The sequence below is a fragment of the Labrus bergylta genome, chromosome 3 (assembly GCF_963930695.1).
Source record: "Labrus bergylta chromosome 3, fLabBer1.1, whole genome shotgun sequence".
NCBI classification, from domain to species: domain Eukaryota; kingdom Metazoa; phylum Chordata; class Actinopteri; order Labriformes; family Labridae; genus Labrus; species Labrus bergylta.
Window position 1 is genome coordinate 7283247 of NC_089197.1, and position 25785 is coordinate 7309031.

The 25785-nt window shown below is 46.4% G+C and overlaps 2 protein-coding genes across 2 annotated transcripts in view; both read right to left on the bottom strand.

Moving 5' to 3' along the window:
* Positions 1 to 223: 223 nt before the first annotated feature.
* Positions 224 to 19574, bottom strand: LOC109996754 (ankyrin repeat and BTB/POZ domain-containing protein 2-like). Its single transcript, XM_020651036.3, has 17 exons — positions 16694 to 19574; positions 9125 to 9274; positions 7914 to 8121; positions 6980 to 7132; positions 6727 to 6892; positions 6222 to 6311; positions 5967 to 6068; positions 5136 to 5232; positions 4873 to 5008; positions 3921 to 4156; positions 3566 to 3744; positions 3282 to 3387; positions 3082 to 3184; positions 2848 to 2920; positions 2691 to 2759; positions 1678 to 1791; positions 224 to 1382 (listed from the first exon to the last, which is right to left on the bottom strand). Exons 1-17 carry the CDS (start codon positions 17547 to 17549, stop codon positions 1149 to 1151), a joined length of 3072 nt encoding a protein of 1023 aa, XP_020506692.2. The 5' UTR covers positions 17550 to 19574; the 3' UTR covers positions 224 to 1148.
* Positions 19575 to 19717: 143 nt separating this feature from the next.
* LOC109996746 (USP6 N-terminal-like protein) overlaps positions 19718 to 25785 on the bottom strand; it is a 22675-nt gene continuing 16607 nt past the window's right edge. The window contains exons 12-14 of the mRNA XM_020651022.3: positions 23953 to 24052; positions 22910 to 23062; positions 19718 to 22795 (exon numbers count right to left, since the gene is read on the bottom strand). Of these exons, the coding sequence (XP_020506678.2) occupies positions 22140 to 22795; positions 22910 to 23062; positions 23953 to 24052 (909 nt within the window). The 3' untranslated portion in view covers positions 19718 to 22139. The remainder of the gene's footprint in view (positions 22796 to 22909; positions 23063 to 23952; positions 24053 to 25785) is intronic.

Sequence of the window (25785 nt, forward strand, 5' to 3'; positions counted from 1 at the left end):
TATTTACTGAACTGTGTTTATAAAAGCTTAAATAAAAGTGGTGTAGTAGTGCCTAAAGAAATGGGTATACTCTTAATTTCCCCCCAAAAATGATTTACTTTAAACTCACAGTATGTAAAATCTGCCACCAGGGGGCTCTCGATCAAAACAATAACAAAGATGATGTAGAGGCTGGCGGGGAATCATGGGAGTTCTCTCTGCTACAGTACTGAGAAAAGTTAAGTAAGAAATAAATCATTCATAAAAAATCAAGTTTATTACGCACAACAATATGACAGTGTTTTCAGGTCAGCTACACGCCTTATTGTGAATAACTCTTATCCTTCATCAAATCAAAACTGATGAGTCATCAAAACATTCACCCCCCGTACAGTGTGTGCCGACATGAGCTAATCACACCTGTTTGTTTTTTTGAACCAGGCTGTAAACATGTTAATCTCTGCTGTAAAAACAGGCTTTTTAGAATGGTTGTGTATGTGACTTCCTGTGCTTCTGCAGCTCAGCCTCTAGTGGACACTCAAGGAACTGCAGGATTTTACACTTCAGCATCACTTTCATTTCTATTTACTGACATTTCTGATTGGAAACGTTGAGGCGCTGCATGATAACCACCTCGTCTCTGAGGGCAGCATCACACCTTACAGCGTGCAGCCGTCCACATCCGCTACACTTACACGTCTACAAACAAACAAACAACAAGCATACTGTACATATTTATAAATATCTTCATAATGTGTAGCGAGATGAGCCGGCTGAATTTGCACCCTAAATGCTGTGCAAAGATTATTTTAGCCCTCAATCTGCAGCACAGCCTCCGTACTTCTCGAGCAGAAAATGTCGCAGAAACCTTCCTTAAAAACTATGTATCGCCCCAAATTACTGAGACGCTGATTCGGCCAGACTCGCTATCATCAGAGAAGCTCTGTGTGTGCTGAAATATGCTCAGTAAATTACTCTGGAAGTTTTACTTAATAGGTTATACTGATCCCGTGCACATAGGGCTTAAGACACCATTTCTTGTTCTCAGGTTGATTCCTACACACGGTCTAAATTGTAGAAAAACATGGGCAATGTTGGGATTAAAACACGTGGTAACAACCTAAATGGCTCTTTTCCCAAACACACACACACAGATGTCAGTGTGAGTGTTACTCTCGACATGCAGAGTGGAGTCCGTTCAGTCTGTGGATTAATGTTTCCTCTAAAGTCCTGACGAGAGGCACCGGGTCCTGGTCTTTGCCATGGTCCATGCCGGGGCGGAGCAGCTCCTGACAGAGTCCGCCCAGAAGCAGGCGGTGAAAGTCCTCCCGGTCCAGGAGCCGGTCCATGTTCTGCAGGAAGAATCCCTCACAAAACCTGCAGAGCTCAGCGGCTCCGTGGTGCTACAGAGACAAACACACGGGACGAAGTTCAGTCAGGTTCAAGTCTGTTATGATTCAAGCTTTAAACAACTTTTCAGAGTTGATGGAACGACAGAAATCTGTTCAGAGGAGATCTTAATAAACGCAGCATGAAGCATGTCTTATAGAAAGATTCAAACACATGAACACTGATGGATAAGCTAAATAAAGAAGAATTCACTCTGGGTGGATTCAGTCTCATTTCCTGGCCCGACCCGGCTCTGGGCCGCCGGCTGCGTCGGGGCAGAGACTCTAACCTCTGGATTTTGTTTTGTACCTTTGCAGTCTGATAAATGTTGACGACGTTGTCCACGGTGACGCTCTGCGACAGCTTCGTCTCACAGCTCCTCTGCAGACCTCTGAGCTGGAAGAAGGACGCCACGGGGAACAGCTGCACAAACAACAACAACAACACAGTTATTAAACCCAGTGGAAGAAGAAGAAATCTAAATATCATCTTTGATTTAAACACTTTTAGAACATTTCTTGACTTCGTGATTTAATTTTTATGTTTCTCTAATTTGCTTTATGTCCCAATACCAGAGGTGTACATACGTTGCCATAACAACGACCTCCATATAGTGGTTATATAGAGGACCTCTTACGTGCACATTTTCATAAATTCCTTTTTCAGTACAATATATCAAAAACTAAACCTACAACTTAATCCTTTTATTTGTTTATAAGAAGTAATCTGGGCACAGATGAACTAGAGGTCCGCCCTATGTGAGGACGGAGGCTGCTGTCCTCAAAGCGGGCGGCCCGGGTTCAAGGCCTTGCCCACATGTAGGCAAGTTTTTTTGAAAACGTTGCGTCAAGTGTTTTGACCTTTCGTACACAAACTGTGTTTCAGGTCACTGAAAACTCTCCTTCAGTAAAACTCCTTCCAGGGTGAAGTTGATCAGAAACTCTGTTTAAGGTGTTTCTGTGTAGACGGGAAAACAGATTGTTGTTCTTGTAACGTCACGCTGAGCGCCAGTTTCTCCTCCATTAGTGGTTAGTTAGTTGGTGCTAACGATGCTAACTGGACTTTTTACATGCTCACACACACACAGTTACTCTCCCACTATGTTGACGAGCAGAGACGCCTGATTGGACGACCGACGTCACTGCTGCGTCATACAACACTCATCCTCCAAGACATCCCACCTTTCTATCACCATCACCATGACAACCGCAGTTTACAGAGGACTTTCAGTGCAACATCTGCTTACGTTGGGACAATCTCAGCTGGAACAACACCTTACATGTTAGTGGTGTGAGCAAAGGTGAGCAGGTGAGTGACTTTACCTGCACGGCCTCAGACGGAGACACAGTCAGCCCCTCTGTTCCTCCACAGTACAGAGACGTCATCATCGTCTACAGAGAGAGATAAAAACACTTCAGGGGTGCACAAAGAAAGCCCGACATCCATTTGAAGCTGGAAGCAGGTAAACGTGAGTCTCACCTGGAACGTGCTGTAGGTCATGTGACTGATGTAGATGATGTCATCGGGGGAATCGCAGAGCATCTGTCGAAACCTGAACAGATGAAACATCAGAAGAAGAGAAGAGAGAGTTTGTTATATCTACTAAGTTTACTCAAATGTACGATCAGTATATAACATTTTATTTATTTGTATTATTAGTTTAATAATCACGTGCAGCTTGTTTTTTGTTAAGCGAGAGAACAAAGATCAGACCGTTCAGACGCCGACATCAGCAGCACCCGGTGAGCGAAGAACGGACGCCCGTCCACCATGAAGGTCACGTCGGACATCTCCGGGTTGTTCAGGAACTGAATATCTGAGGACGGAGACCAGGTGTGTTATTCTTAAAATGCACCACAATCATAACAAACGAAGGGTTAATTGGTCGTGGTACGAGAGAGGCGATGTGTTACCGAGCTGCGTGGACAGAGTGACGTCCAGCGGAGGGATCGGAGGAACGGGAGAGACGCCGTAACAGAGGGAGAACACGGACGCCAGACGCTTTGTTATCACGTAATCCTGCAGAAAGAAAAAAACAGGATTTAAAACATAAAAACCTGTGACGAGTGAGATGGAGGGGTGGTGGCGTTTGTGCCCCGTGATTTAGTGTGAGAACACACAGAGAGGTCGTTGTGGTCTTTGTATATTGTTCAGAAGAAGATGACGTTCATGATGACGGACAGGTGTGCCGCTGTACCTTACTGGTTTCCAGCATGCTGAACATGAGCGGTACGCCTGACGAGAGGAGCTCGGGGCCGTAATCGTCCGTCCTGATGGAGGAGAACTCTGAGAGGAGCGAGACGATGACTCTGTCCCTGCTCAGTTGCTCGGCTCTCTGCAGACTCTGCAGCCAGGTGTGGAGCCTCCAGGGAACACCTGCACGCCACAGGAAACAGGAAACAAAGCATGTGATCCAGATAGAAGGACATATAATACCCTTCTCCAGCTTTTCAAAATAGGTTGACTTTAATTAAACTTATGTATCAATTGAATTAAACACGCGGACAAGTTTCCATCATTAAGAAATAATTTTAAGTTGATCATGAGCTCACCCATCTCTCTGAGCTCCAGGGTTACATCCAGGTAACCGTGCTCTGCGCTGTAGTACGCCGCCTGCTGCAGGGCTTTCATCCGCGCCTTACACAGCCGGGGGACTGGACTCTGTGTTTCAGGAGCTCCGGTTTCTTCTCCACAGTCCTCCTCTACTCCTTCAGCCAGGATCTCCTCCAGAGACAGGATGTCCTCCTTCCTGGGCTGCGGCTGCAGCAGAAGCCGCCTCAGGATGTTCCTGAAGGAGACGAGAACATGTTTGAGTTTTTATCAATGGAGTCTGAAGCTTGAGAAAAGGTCCATCTCTGTCTCATCAAAAAATGTTTTCAAAACGTTAAAGGTCACATATTCTCCTCATAGCTCCTCAAAACATGTGTGTGAAGTTTCTTGTTCTAAATCCACTCTGATCCTGTATTTGATCATGTCTATAAACCCCTCTATTTCAGCCCTGCTCAGAACAGGCTGTTTCTGTGTCTGTACCTTTAAATATGTAAATGAGCTGTGTCTGACCACGCCCCCTCTCTGGAAGGGCTTGGGTGTCTCAGGCTTTCTCGCTCCATGTCCTATTGTTTACAGTCAGAAGGCAGACTCAGAGGGCAGAACAAACACCTAGCTGTGGGAGTGTCACCCACCTGGGGGAGGGGCTACTGCCCTTTGTGATGTCATGAAGGGAAAAACTCCAAACGGCCTGTTTGAGCACACATTTTCTGAAAAATTGAACAGGCAAAAGACGGAGAGGATGGACTTTTCTCATCAATGGGGGGTTTGTAGACGGACTAGAGACACATGTTAGTATGTCCCTACTTTAAATCTTTGGTAGTTTTTGGTTCAATGGATCATTAAAATAACGGAGATCGTTCGTTTTCAAACATGTGGTCAAGATAAGAATTACAAGTTTTGGACATTTTGACGACCTTAGCGTTGCTGCAGATAAACGTCTGATGAACGTCTCACCTGTGTCCATGTGCTGCGGCGTAGCTGAAGCAGTTCATGTCCTCGTACAGCGGAGACATCAGTGAATTCCCATGATGCACTCTGAGCAGAGGGTCTGCTCCGTGGGTGAGCAGCAGGCTCACCATCTCGTAGTGACCTGAGAGGACGAAACAAGTTCAGACAATGTTGGCCTTTCAAACATTCAGAACCGGATACTAATGTGGAGAACGTGAAGGTTTTTATAGGTTGATCTCAGACACGAAGTGGTTCAACACGCAGCGTACCTGCAGCAGCGGCGAGCTGCAGCGGCGTCTCGGCCGAGCTCTCCTGACCGTCCAGCAGAGCTCCTCCCTCCACATCTGCTCCGGCCTCCAACAGCAGCTGTCAGCACGAGGAGACGACACGTTTAGAGAAACGTTTGATTAAACTGACCTGCTACCTTCAAGCTCCCTCTACCTCACCGTGCAGAATATTTAAACTACACCTGCTGGACGTGGAACTAAAGGTTAATCCACCATTTTTACATGTTATTTGGATCTAAAGGACTAAAACACACAAACTTTTGGGGCTTCTCAAGTTGATTGCTTCATCCAGCAGCTTTGAAACTTTGTAATCTCATGTCATAGAACATGGGAGCTGCAGGTCTACTGGTGCCTACACCTTTGGTTTGTTTGTGTTGCAAATAATGTGATGAAACAAACAAACAATAAAACATGCAAAGGAACCAAACGAGGCAGCGGCGAACAAGCACATCTCCTGATCTGAAAGGTTAAACTATTATTGATTCTGTTTTGATAAAGGTGGATACAAGCTAAACAGAAATCATCTCTTATGGGCTAAGCTTCCATGTTTTCAGTCGTGTTTTCTCTGCCTGACTCGTTCAACTTATTTATGTTTAACGAGTTCTAACTTCACAAAGGTTGACCAGAGATAAGTCGTGCACAACATGTCGAAGATATCAAAGAAGAAAAGGAGAAAAAGTTGTTTCCGTGATCTTCAAATGAAGCAAGCTGAGAGTGTTTCTGCTGAACGCACTCCTTCATGGAATAAACATTCACGTCTTTAATCCCTCAGTGTGTCCTACAGCTGATGTGAACACAGGGAGGCGCTCTCACCTGAGCCACAGACAGGTGACTGTGCAGCACAGCGAAGGTCAGAGCCACCCAGCGACGACTGCCGGGGTGAAGCGACGGGTGTCTGGAAGAGCAGCCCGGGACCTTAATACAAACACACACACACACACACACACACACACACACACACACACACACACAAACACACAGATGAAGTACTGCAGTGGTTTGGAGGATAACTGATCAAGCTTCCTCTTTGGTGCTGAAATAAAACCTACAAGAGGTTCAAACTTTTACCTGCAGGTCCAGGTGAGCTCCGGCCTCTATGAGCATCTGAACCAGAGCTTCATCTCCGGCTGCAGAGGCGTACATCAGTGGAGTCATCCCCTGAAACAACACACACACACACACACATGGTCATAAATATATCAGCTCACACAGATAATCACACGCCTGCTTTCTTTTTAGTATTTGAATGAAGGAAACTTGAACATTAAAGTGATGCAGCCGCTTCACTCACTAAACCAAAAAGATTGTTCTACCATCTCTGTTTGTGCCCTCTTTTCATCTTTGATGCAAACTCAGCACCATCTAGTGGCCTACAGAGGAACTGTTTATTCTTTCTAGTGCCCAAAAGTTTAATTACTGTCTGGAACATCATCAAATGGCACTGCTGCCTCACAGCGAGAAGATTGCTGGCTGCATCGTTTTGGTAAAATTAAAGAAGTTTTGTTTCAGCGTTTGTATGAGGGTTAGGGTTCAAAGCTTAGACTTCACTCCCTGACTTCTCTCTCCCCCTCACCTGGTCGTCTGAGGCGTTCACCCCCTCGGCTCCCAGAAGCTGAGCGGCCTGATGGACCAGATCGGCTCGACCACACGAGAGCATCCGGAAGCCCAGATCGAGCTGGAACTTTGCAGAAGCAGCTTCTGCGTCCAAACACTTCAGCGACTGGAAACAGCACGCCGACCTGCAGAGACACCGACACTGAAACATGAACCTGGCCCTACGCTGTGTCAGCGACAGGAAGCTTTGGATCTGCTCATTGGCGCCGTACCTCAGCTGTCTGGGCTCACAGTCCAGTCCTGGGAGGAGCTGCCTGGCGGTCTGTCTGACATCATCACTGTCCACCAATAGGCTGCGGCGATGTTCAGCGTGCACCACGGCAACTCTGATCCACTCCATGAGAGGAGGGAGGAGCAGGAACGGCCTGGAGGAAGAATAACAAGCCGTCAGCAAAGAGTGACCCACTTCGTTCTTCAAATCTTTATGATTGTTTATAAATCATGTTCTCGTATCTGCTCGATTAAAGGTGGAGACAGCAGCTTATTTAATATATAATCTGGAGTCTGCCCAGTCTGAGATCGAGATAAGACAGAGTAAAAATGCTTTGATTCCGAGACAAGACCGAGACCTTCAAAAGTTGGTCTAGAGACCGTTTTCGAGTATTACAACACTTAACTGTTAGCTTGTGCTAGCTTGCTAATTTATCGGCTAAGAAAAATGTAATGTTCTTAGGAAGCTTCAGTTGGTTGTTGTTTGTGATGTTTGTCAAAGATTCACACGTACATTATTGTAAATATCTTCTTTTTTTTTTTTTTAAGATTTATTTTTTGTGCCTTTAATGGAGAGACAGGACAGTGGATAGAGTCGGAAATCAGGGAGACAGAGAGAGTGGGGAATGACATGCGGGAAGGAGGCCACAGGTGGGGGGTGAACCCGGGCCGCTCGCTTGAGACGACAGCCTCCATACATGGGGCGCACGCACCAACCACTGCGCCACCAGCGCCCCGTAAATATCTTTTAAAACAGTCTCTGTGTTCACTCTGGACTTGAGGGGTTTGGGCCTTTTTTCATGTTGTGTCTCCGCCCCCCCTAGACGGGGCGCAGCACAGATGCTGACGCTGTCTGATAGTGAGTGGATGAGAAGCTCATGATGAAGACGTTTGTTGGTGATTTTTAATGAATATAGCCCCAAAAATAAAACTCACCTCTCTCTGCTCAGCGTCATGGTCGGAGGCTCCAGGTTGGGGTTTTCCAGTGACTCCATCTGTGGGCTGGACAGGAAGTAGTTGAGTGTTCGGAGGGCGTCAGGGGCCCAGGATACTGACGTCTGATTGGCTGAGCGAGCCGGGCTGATGAAGGGTATTGAGCTGCGCAGACGCTGCATGTGGTGCATCGCTCGGGACACCAGATCACCTGCAGGAGGACGAGACACCTTCAGATTAGTCAGGTGATCCAATGAAACACAAATCAGAGATCTAGGCAAGTATGTCCTCCTTCTAGGTTTAGATTCTGGTCCTGAATGGTTTTAAGTCACCCCCACACGGCCGTTTTGGACGCCCCTCGGTTTGCCAGATATGAGAGCAGTCATCAGGTCAACAGGTGTTGCAGCGATGGAAGCGGGCAAGAGAAGTGGTTCAGATAGAAGTGATTGTACTCGACCTAAAAAGCCTCTGCATGTTTCTAATAAGCTCCACGAGCAGAAACGTGCTCAAACTAGGATCAATATTGGAGATGCTTTTGAAAAATGGAGAGAGGTTAGAACACAGAAAGGTTTACAGACCCATGCAGAGCTGGATAAACACTGAAGCTTCAGAGTCCACCACATGGTGACCTGCGTGAGCATCGACTCTAGAGAGGAGGGGGGACAGCTCTCTACAATGTTTTGAATCTGGACTGCAGTACCCATTTTCAACACTAGGTTACATACTGAGAATTTTAAGTAGTAATTATTTAAAAAAATATAACCCACTACAATAGTGTTGTTGTTCCTTATAAATCTTTTTTTACTATTAAAGTCGATTCTTGACCTTTTTGTTAAGGCTGTTATATCCGTGTGTTTGTGCTCTGTGGTCACATGACCATGTCATCAGCAGGTCCATAAACGTCCATGAACAGTGAAGGTACAGAGGTCTTTTATTTTCTCTCCATAATAAGCGTTAGCATAATGAGCTACGGTGGCCTGCAGGGTGTGAAGGTGCCCTTGTTTTGTGGACACAAGCCACAGGTTGTTATGTAACCGAGGGGGGAGGCTGGCAGCGTGTAACGACGTGTCCCAGGAGCCCGACGCCGCCGGTCACACTTTAAACAAACACTCACACAAAACACAGGAGCTAACTGTTACAGCTGTGTGACACACACACACACACACACACACACACACACACACACACACACACACACACACACACACACTTACTGAGCTCGGCGATGCTGCCCACACAGGTGGCGAGGAGGGCCTGTTCCAGTGTTCTCAGCTCCAGATGGACATAGGCGTCCTCCCTGCTCTCCATCGAATCCTCAGGAACCTTCGGGTACGGGCTGACCTGAGCCGGAAGCGACAGCTCACCTGAACAGACGCACACACAAACACATTGAGATGTCAGCCATGTTGGTGGAGTGGCTCTGAGAAGAGACGTGGATCGTCACCCACCATTTTTAAACTCGTGCAACCTTAAGAGTGAACGGCAACTCTACACATCTTTAAACAAAGATTTTTAAAAAAGGTTTGCAGATAGCTCCAGTAGGTCGCTTCAGCCGGCGATAACAATTGGGCTGTAAAGGCTGCGATGTATTCTTTGCAGACACTGAAGCTTCAGTGTTTATCCAGCTCTGCATCGGTCTGTAAACCTTTCTGTGTTCTAACCTCTCTCCATTTTTCAAAAGCATCTCCAATATTGATCCTAGTTTGAGCACGTTTCTGCTCGTGGAGCTTATTAGAAACATAACAGAGTCTGCCACGTTTGATGTGATGACTCCCTCAAAGCTAAGGATTAGATGAAAGAACACACACACACACACACACACACACACACACACACACACACACACACACACACACAGAGATCCCCGCCCATTGTGTCCTGTGGAATCAGATATTTGCTGACTCGAGATCTTCCAAACAATAGAAACAGCTTCATCAAGGACAAAAAAGTGAAGCCTCCTGACACATTCTGCTGGACTGACTCACCATCATCACCATCATCATCATCATCATCATCATCATCATCATCATCATCATCATCACCATCACCATCATCATCAGAGAGCATCCAGGAAGTGACACACACTGAATCTCAGCCACACTCTGCTCAAAGTCGAGGACGGTTTAACCCTGTTGTTAAAATATCATGACAACAAAATGTAGAAGTTTTGGTTTGGTGCACTTTGGCGCCCACTAAAGGTCTTTAGAGCTCTTAACTCCTCCCCCTCTGAGAGAACGTGTATTTGTTGATTCCGAAACCATAAGTAATCTATAAGCCTCTCCAAAATATGTAACTTACAATGGAACCGGCCAAGCTTTGCCTTCTCCTCACTCCACAGGCACAACGATTCTCAACCAAGACAAAAAGGTTTGTCGAATTCTGAGTTTGGAAGAACTGGACCAACATGCACGGATCCCTAAGCCTCCACCCCCTCCAACACCTCTGGGACGAGGTGGAGGTAAACTGTGATTCATCACTCTGACCCGGAGAACACACCTCGCCTCTCTGAGAGTCGCCGTCTGTGTGAAAGAAGGAGCGAGGCAGATAATTGGTGCTGATTACCCCCGCTGTGTTTACAGACAGGAGAGGGCCAACAAGCATCTATTCATGGGCTCACAACAGGAGTCCAGTCTGCAGTGGACAAAGCACTGTTTTCTAAAAGCCTACCTGTGTAGAAATGACCCCCCCCCCCAAACACACACACACACACACAAACACACACACACACACACACACACACACACACACACACACACACACACACACACACACACACACACCTCAGCTCGTGTGTCGAACACTGGCCTGCTTACATCCAGAATCAGGAGTGATTGAGTCATTTCCTTCGACCCTGTCCTCGCGTGTGTGTGTGGCGCTGTGTGTGTGTGTGTGTGTGTGTGTGTGTGTGTGTGTGTGTGTGTGTGTGTGTGTGTTTCCCAAATGAAAACAGAAGCACAGCCACCATGTCTGAAGACAACAGCTCTTTTCTGCTGAGTAGTATAACGCTGCAAGTGTTTGGTCAGAACAACAGAACCATACAGAGGAAGGTGTGTGTGTGTGTGTGTGTGTGTGTGTGTGTGTGTGTGTGTGTGTGTGTGTGTGTGTGTGTGTGTGTGTGTGTGTTTAAGGTCAAGACCACCTCAGGAGAGTCTTAGCTGAGTCCACGAGCGCAAACAGAGTTGTACTCGGGATCAGAACATGTTGATCATAACCTCAGTGTGTTTACGGAGCACTAAAACCCGGCTTCCACCAAGCGGTCCAGTTTGTGACCCTCTGTGCTCCTGCAGCCGGCCTCAAGCGGTCACTTTCACGCTTTTATCTCTTCTCGATGAGATCACTGTTACCGTCTTTAAACAGGTTCAAACCAGACATCAATCAGCCGTCTATAAACTGTGCAAAATTCAGCTGTGAGACTTTTGACAAAAAACTAAGAAGAGTCCTGTTTTCATGACCTCACACTGGCTGAACATTTCTTGTAGGATTGAGTTTAATGTTTAACTTCACCGTCTGCTCCCTGAGTGTACATCAGAGCTGCCGGCGTGCAGCCTGAGACCGTCAGGCAGGATCCTCCTCACTGTCCCCACCTCAAACTGAAAACATAAAGGAGACCAAGTGTTTGCTGCTTCGGCTCCTCGGCTGAAGAGCGACCTGCCTGCTGATCTCAGACCTTCAGTTGTGTCTTTTGTATCGTCTCTGTCTTCTTCAATGCCTGTGCTTCTGCTCTGCACTCTCTACAGTGCAGGAGGCAGAATTGGCGGGAGGATTTTGTTTCGGTCGAGTAATCCGGTTCAAACGCTGCAGGCTGAGTGTCTGGAGACAGTGTTGATGCACGCTGTGAACACACAGCCAGGAGTCAGCAGTGACCACAAAGAAGCATCCAAACAGACTTCCTGAAAGAGAACCTGCTGCCCCAGAGACATGCGGTGGTTAATGAACGAGGCGGGTAAAGTCTTTAACCTCTAATGAATCATTCAGTCCTGATTGATTCATCATCAGAGAATAAAAACAAAGACTTAGACTGAGTGTGTGAGGAGGAGAAGTCACTGCAGCCATGCCTGGAGAACCACTTCTCTCCCGTGTTTTATATTTCTGCATTAAAGAGCAGATGGAGATAACATTATACCACGATTAGAAGCAAACAGAGTGTCCGATTACTCCCCGATGTCTGCTCCTTCTCTGTAATCTGACTCAGTATCAGACACTTTCTCCAGCTGCTTCTGTCCACTTCCTGTTCACCCTGAGCTCCACGAGTCGGAGGATCAACCCAAACTAAACACCACAGACGCTGCACGCTGCAGGATTCAATAACTGTAGCTCAGTTAGCAGACAGAATCTGGACACCATCCATCCAATATCGACTTTCCAGAAAAACTGTGATTCTCTCATTTTAGGACCTGCATCTGCTGATTCACCCTGAATCTGTCTGGGAGATTCATCTGGTTTGTAGAAATAAGCACTGGGGACTACCAGTCAAAAATACCTTTAAAGGGGGATTACAGAAGTTTAAGTTTGAGCTTTATTTTGTCTTATTTTGGGGTCTAAAGGACTGAAAGGAAAGAGAGGCATCTGTAACCCTTAGATGTAAATGTGCTCAAACACTAACAGGCTCTGTTGTAGGGATGGTTCTTATTTCAAATCAGGTTAAACGCTCATTTTAAAGACATTGAAGCCAGGTTTACTAGCTTTAGTACAGAGTGTTACGACTAATCCCAGCTCGATTGCACGTTGTCAGTCATGTTGTGTACACCGAGGCACGACGGCCCAATCAGCGGTTCAACGACTGCGCACACTCGTACAGTGAGAGCAGAGCCACGAGCTGATTCCTCTGAATTCTGGACTTTTTGTCCCGATTGTGTCTGCATAAAAAAATGAAAGACAGCATCCAAAATCACCATGGCAACAGCAGGCATGCCTGTTTAATCCGTCTTCCCTCTCCGATCGGGAAAGAAACGTTGGCAGGAAATATCTGCCGACGTTCCAGCTGACAGAGAATATTTGTTTACCTTCAGAACATCCGACAGAACACAGGAGCTACTAGTCTATCGCTGCCTTAATGTTTCATGTGTGTTACCTTGTGCTACACAATGATTTAAGGACAAACACACCGGTCATAAAACAACACAAACAAGCTGAACAGTGATGCAGCGATAGACTAGAAACTTCATATTCTGCAGGTTGTAATTACTGTCTTTGTCAATAATGGAGTCTGGTGGATCTGAAGAGCGATGCAACAGCTGCTTTTGGTTTGAAGAAAATATTTATCTCCTTTATAAGAAGGTGTAACTCTGCAAGGAGCCTTTTTAATATACTGAAACACTACATGCACCTGTCATAGACAAAAAAGGCGCTATAGGTGGATGTACTTTAATCAGGCGCATTCACTCTAAAGGATTACTCTGCAGCCGTTACAGCCTGTTTCATGTCTGCAGGCTGCAACAAACTTCTCAAGCAACTCCAAAACTTCCTGCACATTTTAGTGAATTGGACTCAAAGTATGCAGAAATAGAGTCCAGGTTTAGAAATACCAGGAGTTCTCTTAATACAGAGACATGTGACAGAGGGAAACAAAATGTTCAGACCTGAGAGAAGCAAGAAACAAAAGGTCAATAAAAGGGAGCTGAAGGTTTCATCCGATCCCTGCAGACATGAATGGATACAGTGTCAGTGTGAAGCCGTCTGCTGTAGTGATCTTGAGACGATGATGACTCTACAGGCTGTGGTTTTTTTAAAACCTCTCAGCAGGATCTCTGCACACACAGCGGACGCCTTTCCTCACATTTCACGGCTGGGATTCATTTTTATAATCTGATCAGGTCGAGCTATGTGGGGCCGTTTTATCAAACAATGTCCTTATTAAAAGGAGTGAGGAGACAGAGTGTGTCCTGTGTGTGTGTGTGTGTGTGTGTGTGTGTTGTTGCAGAGGGGTGACAGACCGCCTCTCCCGCCTGGACAGCAGCTCCAGCGGTTGTTTGTTTAGGGGAGCAGACGGAGCAGGGGGCCGTGAACCTCGTGCCCCTGCAGCCCGAGCGGGAATGAGAGCTCCTTTTGTGTCGTCGGCGCGGGTCAGAGGCTAACAACACTCGCTCGTTTACTGCGCCCGCTTCTTCCTGCTCGCTCTCATGGGAGGTTTGGAGCCTGTATCCCAACATGCAGCGGGGCAAGAGGCACAGAAACACGCTGTCTAAGAGCAGGGTCATGTTTACAACGTTAGCAGGAAGCGTCCACTTGAAGAGTCGACCTCTAAAACAGCTGCTCTGGTTGTCCTCCTTGTCTCCGCTGCTCGTTTTCTAAAGATGATATTTAGCCTCTTTGAGTAAACTTAGAGTTATCTCTTACGTAGGACCTCCATTCATAAGTCCTGCTGTCAGGGTCTAAAGGCAATAGGGGGCATGTTTGGACTACTGTGCAGACTCCTAGAGGTGTGAGTGTGTGACTTCATAAATGATTCCTGGTACTCTCTCTGGGAAACGCTGTATTTGCTTTCTTGTATTAAACTCCAGACGACACCATCTGGTCGTAAACCTTAGCCAAACATCGAGCTATAAACGCCTTGACTTCTGAGAGTCGAGGCCAGAGAACGTGTTTAATCTCCGGGTCTGCTTTGGCTGCTGAAGGCTAATGTTAGCATTGGGTTTAGCTTTGCCATCTCAATGGGTGATATCCTCCAATCTGTCGTATTTGATCGCTTTTTTCTGCAAAGTGTGGAGACGGGCAGACTTTTAGAAAGTTTCTCTTCCTTCATATTAAGTCTTAATTCCCTATTGTTAAAAGGTTTATTGTTGTGCTTTTGATGCCTTTATTTAGAGACAGGACAGTGGATAGAGGGGGAGAGAGAGAGAGAGAGAGAGAGAGAGAGAGAGAGAGGTGGACGACATGTGAGAAAAGAGCAACAGGACAGACCAGAACCCAGGACGCTCATCCAGATGAACACAGTCTCTGCAGGGCTCTGAGCCAGCTGGCAGCTACCAAACCCAATTCCATACTTTGGTCCGACCGGGACTTGAACTGCATGGCGACTGAGCTACTACCGCCTCATTACACGTTCAACATCTGTCTAAAAAGTCAAATCCTGAATGAACGTAAAGAAGGATTTGAGGTCGGTAAGAGACGGTGTGTTGATTCAAACCTTATCTGTGCAAAAACCAAAGTGCCCGTTTCCTGTCTGAAGGGTTTTTCCCGTCACTCTTCACGGTTCTGGCAGACTTCTTAAACTGTCGGTTTGTGAATCTATTTTTACTATCTTGACTTCATTCTGTGTCATTTCTGTGATACCACCTGACTTTAAGAGTCTGGAGCTGGAGTTTTCCTCCCACGGAGCTGAAGCTGTAAGATGATGGCGTCCAGTGGCGATCCTAGAGTCTGTTGGGGTCCTAAGCAATAATTCATTGGGGCCCCTCCAACCATCACCATGATGTCTGCCAGTGTCCTGACGCTTTCTGCATGCAGCGCCTCGGCACGGCAGAGTCAGTGCTGTCAGATTGAGCCCCCTTAGGGAGGTTTCCTACTGTCATTGGAAAATCTACACATTTTGAGCCGCTGCTGTGGGGGCCCCCTATGGTCTGGGGGCCCCAAACAGTTACCCGCCTTGCCTATTTGACAGGCAGCACCTCTGGTTACGTCATCGTTTTACACAGAGGCGCTGTTTGTCAACAGGCAGGGCAGGTAACTGCTTAGAGCTCCAGACCAGCAGGGGGCCCCTGAGAGCTGACAAACTTTAAATCAAAACAGTGGCCCACAATGTGCAAATTTTGCACTGACAGTAGAAAACCTCCCTAACGGGGCCCCATCTGACAGTTCTCACTTCCCTTGCCCTGCTAAGCGTTGCGTGAGTTATTACGGTGAAAAGTAAAGTTTGTCAATGAAAGTCAAACAAGAAAAATGAAGAGGAATGATCCGTCAAGAGGAGAGAAGAAATAACAAAGAGGAGGAAGCGTTGGGACAGTGGCAGACATGAGAGGAACACGGGTTTGAGGGACCCCCAACAGGGCCCCAACAGACTCTGAAATCCTCACTGGTTTTAGATCAGTCAAATGCAAGTCCTCTCAAAAATATAGGTGGAAATAACTTCAGGAATTCAGAGTTTAAGAAAGAGTCGTTATGAGGTGATGAAACTTTATTCGTAGGATCTTTTTCAGGAGTTAAAGTCATGCAGGATAAGGGAGTGAAGACGAAGTCAAGGAGGGAAAACAAGAACCCAAACAAGTCCCTTCTGGGAATCCTGCCTGACGCCGTGAAAACATTCATGTGTGAGCTTTAAACAAACTCTGGGAGATGAACCATGATTGTTTTCATTGGTGAACATGTGGCACTTCACATTCACACCGTGTCACTCTCTCCCGCGCAAAAGTTTGTCCTTGCAGAGGATGTTACATTTCCCCATGGGCGCCAAAATCACGTTAAAACAGGTGAACAAGGACTGAACTTTGCCGTATGTAAATTAACACTGTCGCAACTTAAATAAAAAATAGGATAAAGATGCATAAGTGTGTCACAAAGTAAAAGAATTTGAAGTTCTGTTGGATATGGGTCATGATGACAACATTATTAAATCATATCTTCACATATCCTGTATATAGGAAAAATAAAGGCCTGCAGCTCATATGCATTTCCTTTAATTCCTCAGTTATGTTTAAGGAATCGATTAATCTATAAATCCTCACTAGAAGAATAGAAATATTCAGACAGATTCTTCAAAATGTGTGGTACAGGAGGGTTAATTTACTGCACGATAAACTGAATGTCTGGAGGTCAAATCAAAGGTGACATGAGAAACTTGAACTCACCGTTGGCGTTTTTGCCACATATCAGATGCTCGTAGACCTGCAGCAGCCCCCACAGCTCTGCGTCGTTGTTGACGGCTCCCTCCAGCAGCTCCGCGGTCACCGGGCAGCAGGTGCTCTCCTCCTCCTCCTCCTCCTCCTCCTCCTCCTCTTCGGTCAGCCTCGCAGCTTTCAGCGCCCGTCCGACCACCTCCTCCATCAAACTCTCCATGCAGGCTGTGAGGCACACGGCGGCGTCCTCATGCACGCGAACCGAGACGCGTGTTTCCACCATCCACCTGAAGACGCGGCCCACGGAGAGCGTGAGCCCGCAGCGCGCGGACTTGCTCCTCTGACGCGCGGTGTCCCCGGAGCTCATGCAGTGCAGGGACACAGCCTTCACCGCGGAGGAGACGCACTTCTCGGCCAGACTCCAGCTCAGCACCAGCCTCGCCGCGCTCTGCACCTCCAGGCGTGTGCACCGCCTGTGGCGCTCACTGAGCCGCTGCGCCTCCCGGGAGACGCGCACCAAAGCCCTCCGGAGCAGAGCGGAGAAGCGGTGGACAGCCTCACCGGTAAAAGACGACGAGGAGCCGGCGACTCGAAGCATGATTCCCCGCAGCTCCCTCTCGGTCCAGGGACACTCCTCTAGCTCGGGCAGGCAGGGACACTTGGCTAGGATGTCCACCGCGTCCTCCGGCAGTGAGCTCACCGTGTCCCAGCTGCCGGCGTGCTGCCACCAGGTACCCCGATGAGGAGTGCTCGTGTTCGGCTGAGACTGCCTTGATCTACCGGAGGAGGACACGCTGAGGTCCCCAGCAGCATAGCCCGAATCCAGGCTGAGGTCCTCCAGGGTTTTGACCAACATATTGCTGGACATGATGTAAAGTTTGAAACGCACTTATCACTTTAGGCAAAGTGTTAAACTGACCAAAAGTTTCCCATTAAATCAAACTTTCAGTTAAAGTCTGAAGACTGCAGAGAGCTGATGACTGTCACGCTGTGCCACAACTCAACAAAACATGAATGGGGATGTAAAGTGTTTTTTTTTTCTTCTGCACCATGAACCAATCACAACCAGAGTCCAGTCATAACACAGGTAAGGATATTACTCCCCTACAGCGCCACCCTGTGGCCACAATACAGACAATGATTCACATGCAGAGCTACAGAGGGGAGGAGAATTCATCTGAGTAAAACCAAAGTCAGTGAGTTTACAGTCAGCTCTTTCAAATCTCTTTACTATTATAGACTTTCTTTATGTGATGTCGTCTTCTACTTTTAACTTGTTTTATGTCTTACTACCTCAACACCCGCCTCACCCTCACAGCACCCAGCAGTGTGTGACCCCAGCCATCCGTCACACAGACTCTACTGCCTCCTCCTTTCTGAGGGACGGTACCGGAGCCTCGGAGCCTCGGAGCCTCGGAGCTTCTGAGCGTGATCCCCCAGACTCATGAACAGCTCCATCCACCAAGCTGCCAGGGAGCTGAACTCTCTCCTCTCTGCCCCCCACAACTGTGGACTTTAAACCTCCACCATGCACCCATCATGAAGCAGAACTCTCTTTCTCTCTCTGCCCCCCCCGCGTTCCCCCTTAACAGGAAAATCAACTAAAATCTGATTTATTTTCAATTCCAAGTCAATGCACTTTTGTTGTTGCTGATGTTTTTCAATGATCTTTTTTTTTTATCTGTTTTTTATCCATTATATATATATTTTTGTTGTTGTTGTATTTTATATGTTTTCATATTTGTAGTTTGCACCGTGGTTTGGAGAGAAAATATTTTTGGATTTTTCTGTATGTCAGTGTGAGACATCCACTGCCTTGGTTTCTAACCAGGTTATTACTAATCGGTTCTGTCTCCCTGTTCAAAGAGGATTTGGCTGATCCACTTTGGAGCACCTGGGCCTGTTGCTCTCAGGGTATGAGAGCCCGACCCCCGGGTGGCTCTCTCTCTCTCTCTCTCTCTCTCTCTCATGCGCCATGGACTCACATCGCTCAACAATTGCATGTTTTGGACACTGTTACACTTCATTTATTCCACACATCCACATTCACACTACTCTCCGTACTGACGGACACACTCCATGTTCAGTCGAATAAATCATCATTATCTGACGTTAACTGATGTCCTCTCATATTCGTCGTGGCCTTTGAGCCAGGTTATGACACCATGCGTATGACAATAAAGATGACTTTAGTTGCATTTCTTTATTTCACTGACTTTATCTCGTTTTATCACTTTGACCTTTTTATTTCTGTTCTTGTGTTTTATTTGCTCTTCTGTCACATCATCTGGTCCACCTGCTCTCTTTTCATGCTGTTGGGTTCTTACAGTCTGAGGGACAGTAGCTCAGTCTGTAGGGACATGGGTTGAGAAGCGGAGGGTTTCCGGTTCAAGTCCCAGTGCAGACCAAACTGAGGAAGTTGCTCTGGTTGCTGGAGAGGTGCCCTTGAGCAAGGCATAAACTGAACCCCTGGTAACCTGTCCATTAATGTAGATATCTCCTGTGTGTGTGTGTGTGTGTGTGTGTGTGTGTGTGTGTGTGTGTGAGAGAGAACTGTACATAAAAACAGGAACAAACAAGTACTTCATGTAGCGACATTATGAAATCCAGGAACAGTAATCAGCACAGTAAACACACCAGAACATTCTTTCTGTTTTGCATCACTAACCACCACTTATTTTCTCCTGAGCTCTTGTAGGTTCATCTGGATCATCGGTGGGGACGGCCTGCTGCCATGGACCCCCCCCCCCCTCCACGTCTCCCCTCTGTTTGTCTCGATCCTTCTTCCTGCATTTTCCCCTTTCCCATTTTTCAAACCCAGTGAAGTTTCATTAGATGGTGGTTCATCATGAGTCTCGTTTCTGCCTCTTAAAGGAAGTTTTTCCTCTCCACTGTAACTTGTTGCTCAGTGCTCATGATGATTAACGTCTGGTTTTCGTAATCTAGCAGTGAGTAAGGTCTTTTACCTGCTGTTTGTAAAGTGTCTCCAGATGTAAATGATGCTTCAATCAGACGCTCTAAAGAAACGCACACACAGACGTTAAAAGTTGTATTGTGTCAGCTCAAGGATTTCACAACTTCAAACAAAAGGTTCTTTAAGATTTCAGTATACAACAAATCTGTTCCAACACTTTGACTCCACACTCCGACCTGAAGCGCCAAACGACTTCACCAGATACTCCGAGTTCACGTCAACTTCGGGCAGGTCGGTTGAACTGTGGATGCTTTGATACACGGATGAAGCAGTCTGAGCAAAGAATTACAGTCAGATATAGTCACATGTTTTAAAGGCGTCACAGAGCAAGACTTTAATTTGTTGTCGTCTTAAATGTCACTTCAACCCTTTCTACATTTCTACTCCTAGATCTAGAGACATGCATCGCCTAAAGCGACCACAAGATGTCAGCGTTTCACTATTTCTAAGCACCGAGCAGCAGAGATGGTTTTCCATGCCTGGTCCTAACTCCTCTAACCTAACTGCTTCTACAACACTGTACATCTTTAAGAACGAGGTAAATAAAGTCTGACACATCTAAATCTAGATCCTCTGTTTGTAAGACTAAAAACAAATGTTCAGCGTTAAAGGAGCTCGTTGGAAATGCAGCAGATGTTCCAGTTGGAAAAGATGACGAGCCCAGGAGCGGTTAGAGGATAACACAATAAATAATCGAGCAAGAAAAAAAAAACACCTCTTTAAAAATGAGCTTCAAAGTGTACAATCATAACAGTGAGCCAGCTCACCGAGTCAGATGATTTCTGTTCAGTACAACAACACCTGACAGTCTGTTTTTGTTACATGACCTCACTCCCTCTGCGTCTGAGCAGGGTTCAACATCAACACTGTCCGAGTAAGGCATCGAGACATTTGATACAAAAATTAAAAAGTGTAACCCTGCAAGCCAACATTTTACAAAGGCTAACCCGAGCGACATTTGTTCTCTAGCAAAACATTACAAAACTACAAAATGCTTTATTCTTGTTGTAAAGGGTGGACGCCTCCGAGACTCCTGTATAATAAAACTCTTTCTAGTTAGTACAGACAGGAAACAGAGTCGCTGTGATGTCATTCTGCGAGGTATCTCTCTGCAGCGTCGTCTCTTAGTGTCCCGTCCAACATCCCTCCAATCCAGGGAAATAACAACAATTTATCAAACTGGAATTCAACATGCTTGGTGCAAAAACGAGTGAAAGAAGCATCTCTGTGAAGACTCAGTCATGATATCTTTTAGAGCCCGACCGATTAATCAGCCGGCCGATATTAGCATATCAAGTGACTATCAGTATCGGCTATTTTATCACAGATATGCGCTGATATTACAATATTTATTCACCTGTCAAATAGCATTTCATTGGGGTTTCTTTTTTATTACACTAGCAGCTCTCTTTCTGGCTGCCACCAGCAGAGGGCGCTATATGGATTACAACAAGCATCACTTACATGCTCAGTTACATCTCGTCTACGTTAAACTGTTTGTCTTTTCCATGACTGTTTGATGACTGCATTTGAGGGATCATATGTGTAAATCTATCTCTACAGATAGAAACATAGAGCTAAGAAAGATACCAGCCGATATATCGGTATTTGATCTTTTTTTTTCTAATATCGGTTTCGGCCCTGACAATCTCATATCGGTCGGACCCTGATATCTTTAGTGGATAGTCATATTTGTCATCTCTCTGCAGTTGAACCTTTGAATTTATCTGGTTTGCATTGAAGGAGAATTTCCATGCTAAAGGAGTGAGCGAGTTTCTGAGGAGCCAAATTAAAGAGACAGCATCTGAAATGAAGCGTTTCAGGAAAAGGCTGAAATGAGGGATTTTACTGACGCCAGTATCAGATTAATAAGGAGGTTTCTGAGCTCCACATCTCACAATGTCCCGTCCCACGCTGACGTCATTAATGCTGAAAGAGAGGATTATAGATCTCCTGTAATAATAATCTGAAGAAATCGTCCTCCTCTTTGCATTATGGGATGCAAAGAAGCCGCCACAACTCATGTGGATTTGCAACATTAAGTGTTGCTTAAATAAAACTGATATTAATCATCGAGATCTGAGAGGGTTGGCTGGGATATTTTAATGCCAATGGCTTGTCTCTTTACATTTTCTTAGACGAGATACCTCTGTGATGTCTGGGATGATGTATAAATTCAGCAGCTTTTTTCCCCGTTTCTGCACCAAACAGCGAGTCCAACCGCTTCTGATCTACAAATACATATTTAATAACCTGTCACCTAACATGAAAGTACTCTTAATTTAGCCTCGTGGAATCATTACACAACTTTTTAGGATTTAGGCCAAATTAAAAGTATTGGTCCTGAAACTAATAATTGACTGATATAATACTTCTTTACCAAAACATCAATCCACGAGACAGCTTTAAAAGTCTTAACGCGAGCTTCTCAGAACCTTTCAGAGCGGACTGATTCAATCACTCGAGAAACGCTGAACGCTCGTTTCATGAAACATCGGTAGGCTGTGTTTCCTCTGACGCGTCACTCGAGTCCTGGTTCAGGTGTCTGTTAGTCAGAGTAGAGGTCTGCTCCAGCAGCTGGACCAGGAACCTGTCCTCAGGCCTCTGTGCTGCAGACAGACTCTCAGACTGAACCAGGCCCAGGGACGGCGATGCCGCCTGGGCTACGGGGGCGGAAACAGTCCGCGGGACCTGGCAGGACGATTGTTCGGTGTTGATGGACGAGCGTGTGGTCAGAGAGGAGTCGTCTGCAGAGTTTGGTGAATCTGCGATCTGTGGTTTCATTTCATCGCTCCTCTGGTTTGGTGGTGACGGTTGATACGCTGTGTGACTCTCGGGGGGCTGGTAAGGCGGAGGCCCGGTAAGCGGGGAGCCGTCGGGGGTCAGCGGAACCTGGCTGTGGATGATGATGGGGTCTGGGGAAGGCAGCGGGGCCTCCTCCTGGCCGGCAGCCTCGAGTTCCTGGGGGTCCTTGGAGGGGCTCTGGTCCGGGGAGATGGAGTCAGGGTGGTGTGAGATGATGTGGAGGCTCAGGCCAGCTCTGGGGAACCCGCTGGCTGAGGACGGCTTCCCTCTCGAGGGACTCAACAGAACCGGCAGCTCCTGACCCAGAGGCTTACGAGGCAGCTCCTCTGGCTTCCCTGGAAACAACAACACATGCATGAATAATATTCACTGATCAAAGCAGGACATAAAAAGGCCTTATAGGTAACATCGGTATAAGTCCGTTGAGAGGACCGTGTGTCGTTGTGTACCTGGTGGAGGAAGGTCCAGCTTCATCTTCCTCAGTTCCGTCATGGAGGCCTGAAGCTGCTCGATGATCACGTCGTCGCTGTAGAAGAAAGACTGAGCGATCCTCTCCTGCAGGAACTCTCTGAGCTCCTCCAGAGACATCTTCAACAGACGCTCTGCGCACACACACGCACACACGCACACGCACACACACAGTTTAAAATGATGAGACATTCCTTTGAGGATATTCACCCCTACCCCCAAAGATTCCCAAATCGGTTTTCGCCTCCATATAGATAGGACAGTGGATAGAGTCAGATATCAGGGAGAGAGAGAGAGAGAGAGAGAGAGGGGAATGACATGCAGGAAAGGAGCCATGGGTCGGACTTGAACCCGGGCCCCTTGCCTGGAGGATTGCAGCCTCCACACATGGGGCGCGCACCCACCACACGGCCACCAGTACCCCGATTCCCAAACCTTTTGACAATTTTGAGGTCACATATCCTCCTCCTCTTCAACAAGTCTCAGAGCTCTCCAAAACATGTGTGTGAAGTTTCTTGTTCTAAATCCACTCTGATCCTGTATTTGATCATGCCTATAAACTCCTCTATTTCAGCCCTGCTCAGAACAGGCGGTTTCTGTGTCTGTACCTTTAAATATGTAAATGAGCTGTGTCTGACCACGCCCCCTCTCTGGAAGGGCTTGGGTGTACTCGGGCTTTCTCGCTCCATGTCCTATTGTTTACGGTGAGAAGGCAGACTCAGAGGGCAGGACAAACACCTAGCTGTGGGAGTGTCACCCACCTGGGGGAGGGGCTACTGCCCTTTGTGATGTCATGAAGGGAAAATCTCCAAACGGCCTGTTTGAGCACACATTTTCTGAAAAGTGGATCAGGCAAAAGACGGAGAGGATGGACTTTTCTCATCATTGGGGGGTTTGTAGACAGACTAGGATTTATTAAAAAAACAGAAGATAGCCTCTACATACAGAATGTAAAAATAGGGCCCATAATTACAAAAAAAAAAAGATTCCCCTTTAATGTTTCGAGCTTCCATTATGTCCTTACTCTTGTGTATCTTCAGGATGGTGTAGGACATGGCGGTGAGGAGCCTCTCTCCCTCCAGGATGAAAATGTCCCACAGACGGAGGGTCAGCGTGAACGGCGTCTGCAGGAACAGAAGCACAACAGGTCATCGTGTATCACCCTGAGACATCTGAAGCTGTTTACGCCAGCGGTTTCACATTATCTGCAGCTCTCCTCCGGGCCAGAGTCTGGAGGGTTTGTTTGGTTCTGTCCCAGACCTCAGAGGCCCGCCGGCCCCTCTGAGCTGAGCCACTCAGCGGGACGGAGAAGTGCTGACAGCGGCTGAATCCTGCCAGACCACCACCACAGGATTGTGGGCATGCATGACGGAGACTAATAGCAGTTTAACTTAACAGCTTTTAATGCTCCTTTCTAATGCAATGTCCCCGAGCTCAAATATCTTCAACGACTTTTACTGCTGATATCTGTAAAATTATCTGTGAAATGGGAATCTGACAAATTCCTTTAGTCATACACGATTAAAACTTGCTGCTGCATTTGTAGTTTGCAATTTGCAGTTGGTAAAGTTTGTGTTTTTGAAGGCAGAGATCTTTTTTGGTCGATCTGTACGTATCACTTTACGTTCCCTCTGGGTTTGTCCTTTTTCCAGCAGCACACAAGAACAAATGAATTCCCTTAAACACCAGAGTAATGAGACGACAGCTCAGATTGTGTTTGTTTTGTGCAAAGAATTCAGTTTGTGTTTTCCTCGGTCTGTTCATTTTTGATGCAAACTATTTATTTATTTTCTGCAGTGAAATCGCTCCATGCAGAAATTGGACCCTTGTTGCTCACATTAGGAAACAAGTCTGTGCAGAGGAATCCTTCATGCAACTGGTTCTGCATCTAAATCCTCATCATTACTTCACATTTGAGTAGTTAGTTAAATAAACCTCAAAAGGGAATCAGCATTTTTTTTTTTTTTAAGCTTGGGGACGAGAGGATCTAAAATGTTTAGAATTTTTCCTGCAAGTAACTTCGTCAGCAGCTGCAGAATGAGCTGTAATGGCTGCAACGTAATCCTTTGGGACAAACAGGTTCAACCAGACTACCACCAACAAGTTCTTGTTTTTGTCACTGACAGGCTCGATGGCAGGCTTTGCTAAAAGGGGATCATTTGTTATGGCAGCAATGAAATACCTTGAGGCCGTCTAAAAGTAATTATTGTTGTTCTTCCACTGAATGATGTTATTCTTAGTTTCTGACATCATTACAGAAATATTCCCTGCAGAGATAGAGCTTTTAGTTAAAGAGGGAGACGGTTTTTAGTCAGAAACTGTTTTTACATATCTCTTGTTAAAGACACCAGACTACACTGACATAAAAAACGTTATTAAACCGAGTAGAACACAGGAGATGTCCGTCTGTCTGGGTCAGTTATGACTTTTTTCCAATACAATATTTGTGTATTACAAACGTCATTCCAAAAGTAAAAAGAAGGATATAAAATAACTGCGCATGTACGCGCATCGCGGCTCGACACTCTGGAGAGTGATGATGCTTGTTGTTGTCCATAGAGCGCCCTCTGCTGGTGAAAGAGAACTGCTGGTGTAATGCAGAGAAACTCAAATGAAATGCTTTCTGACTGGTGAATAAATCTAGTGATATCGGGACATATCTGCGATAAAATTAGCCGATACCGATTGTCACTGGATATGCTGATATCGACTGATATTATCGGCAGGCTGAAAAATTGGTCGGGTTTAGTAAAAAGACCAGAAGTCAATTTTGAGTAAAAATGTAAGTATCCTCAGAAAAAGAGACAATGAATCAGATGAGAGGCTTCATGAGCTCCTCAGGGCGTTCATTTTTGTT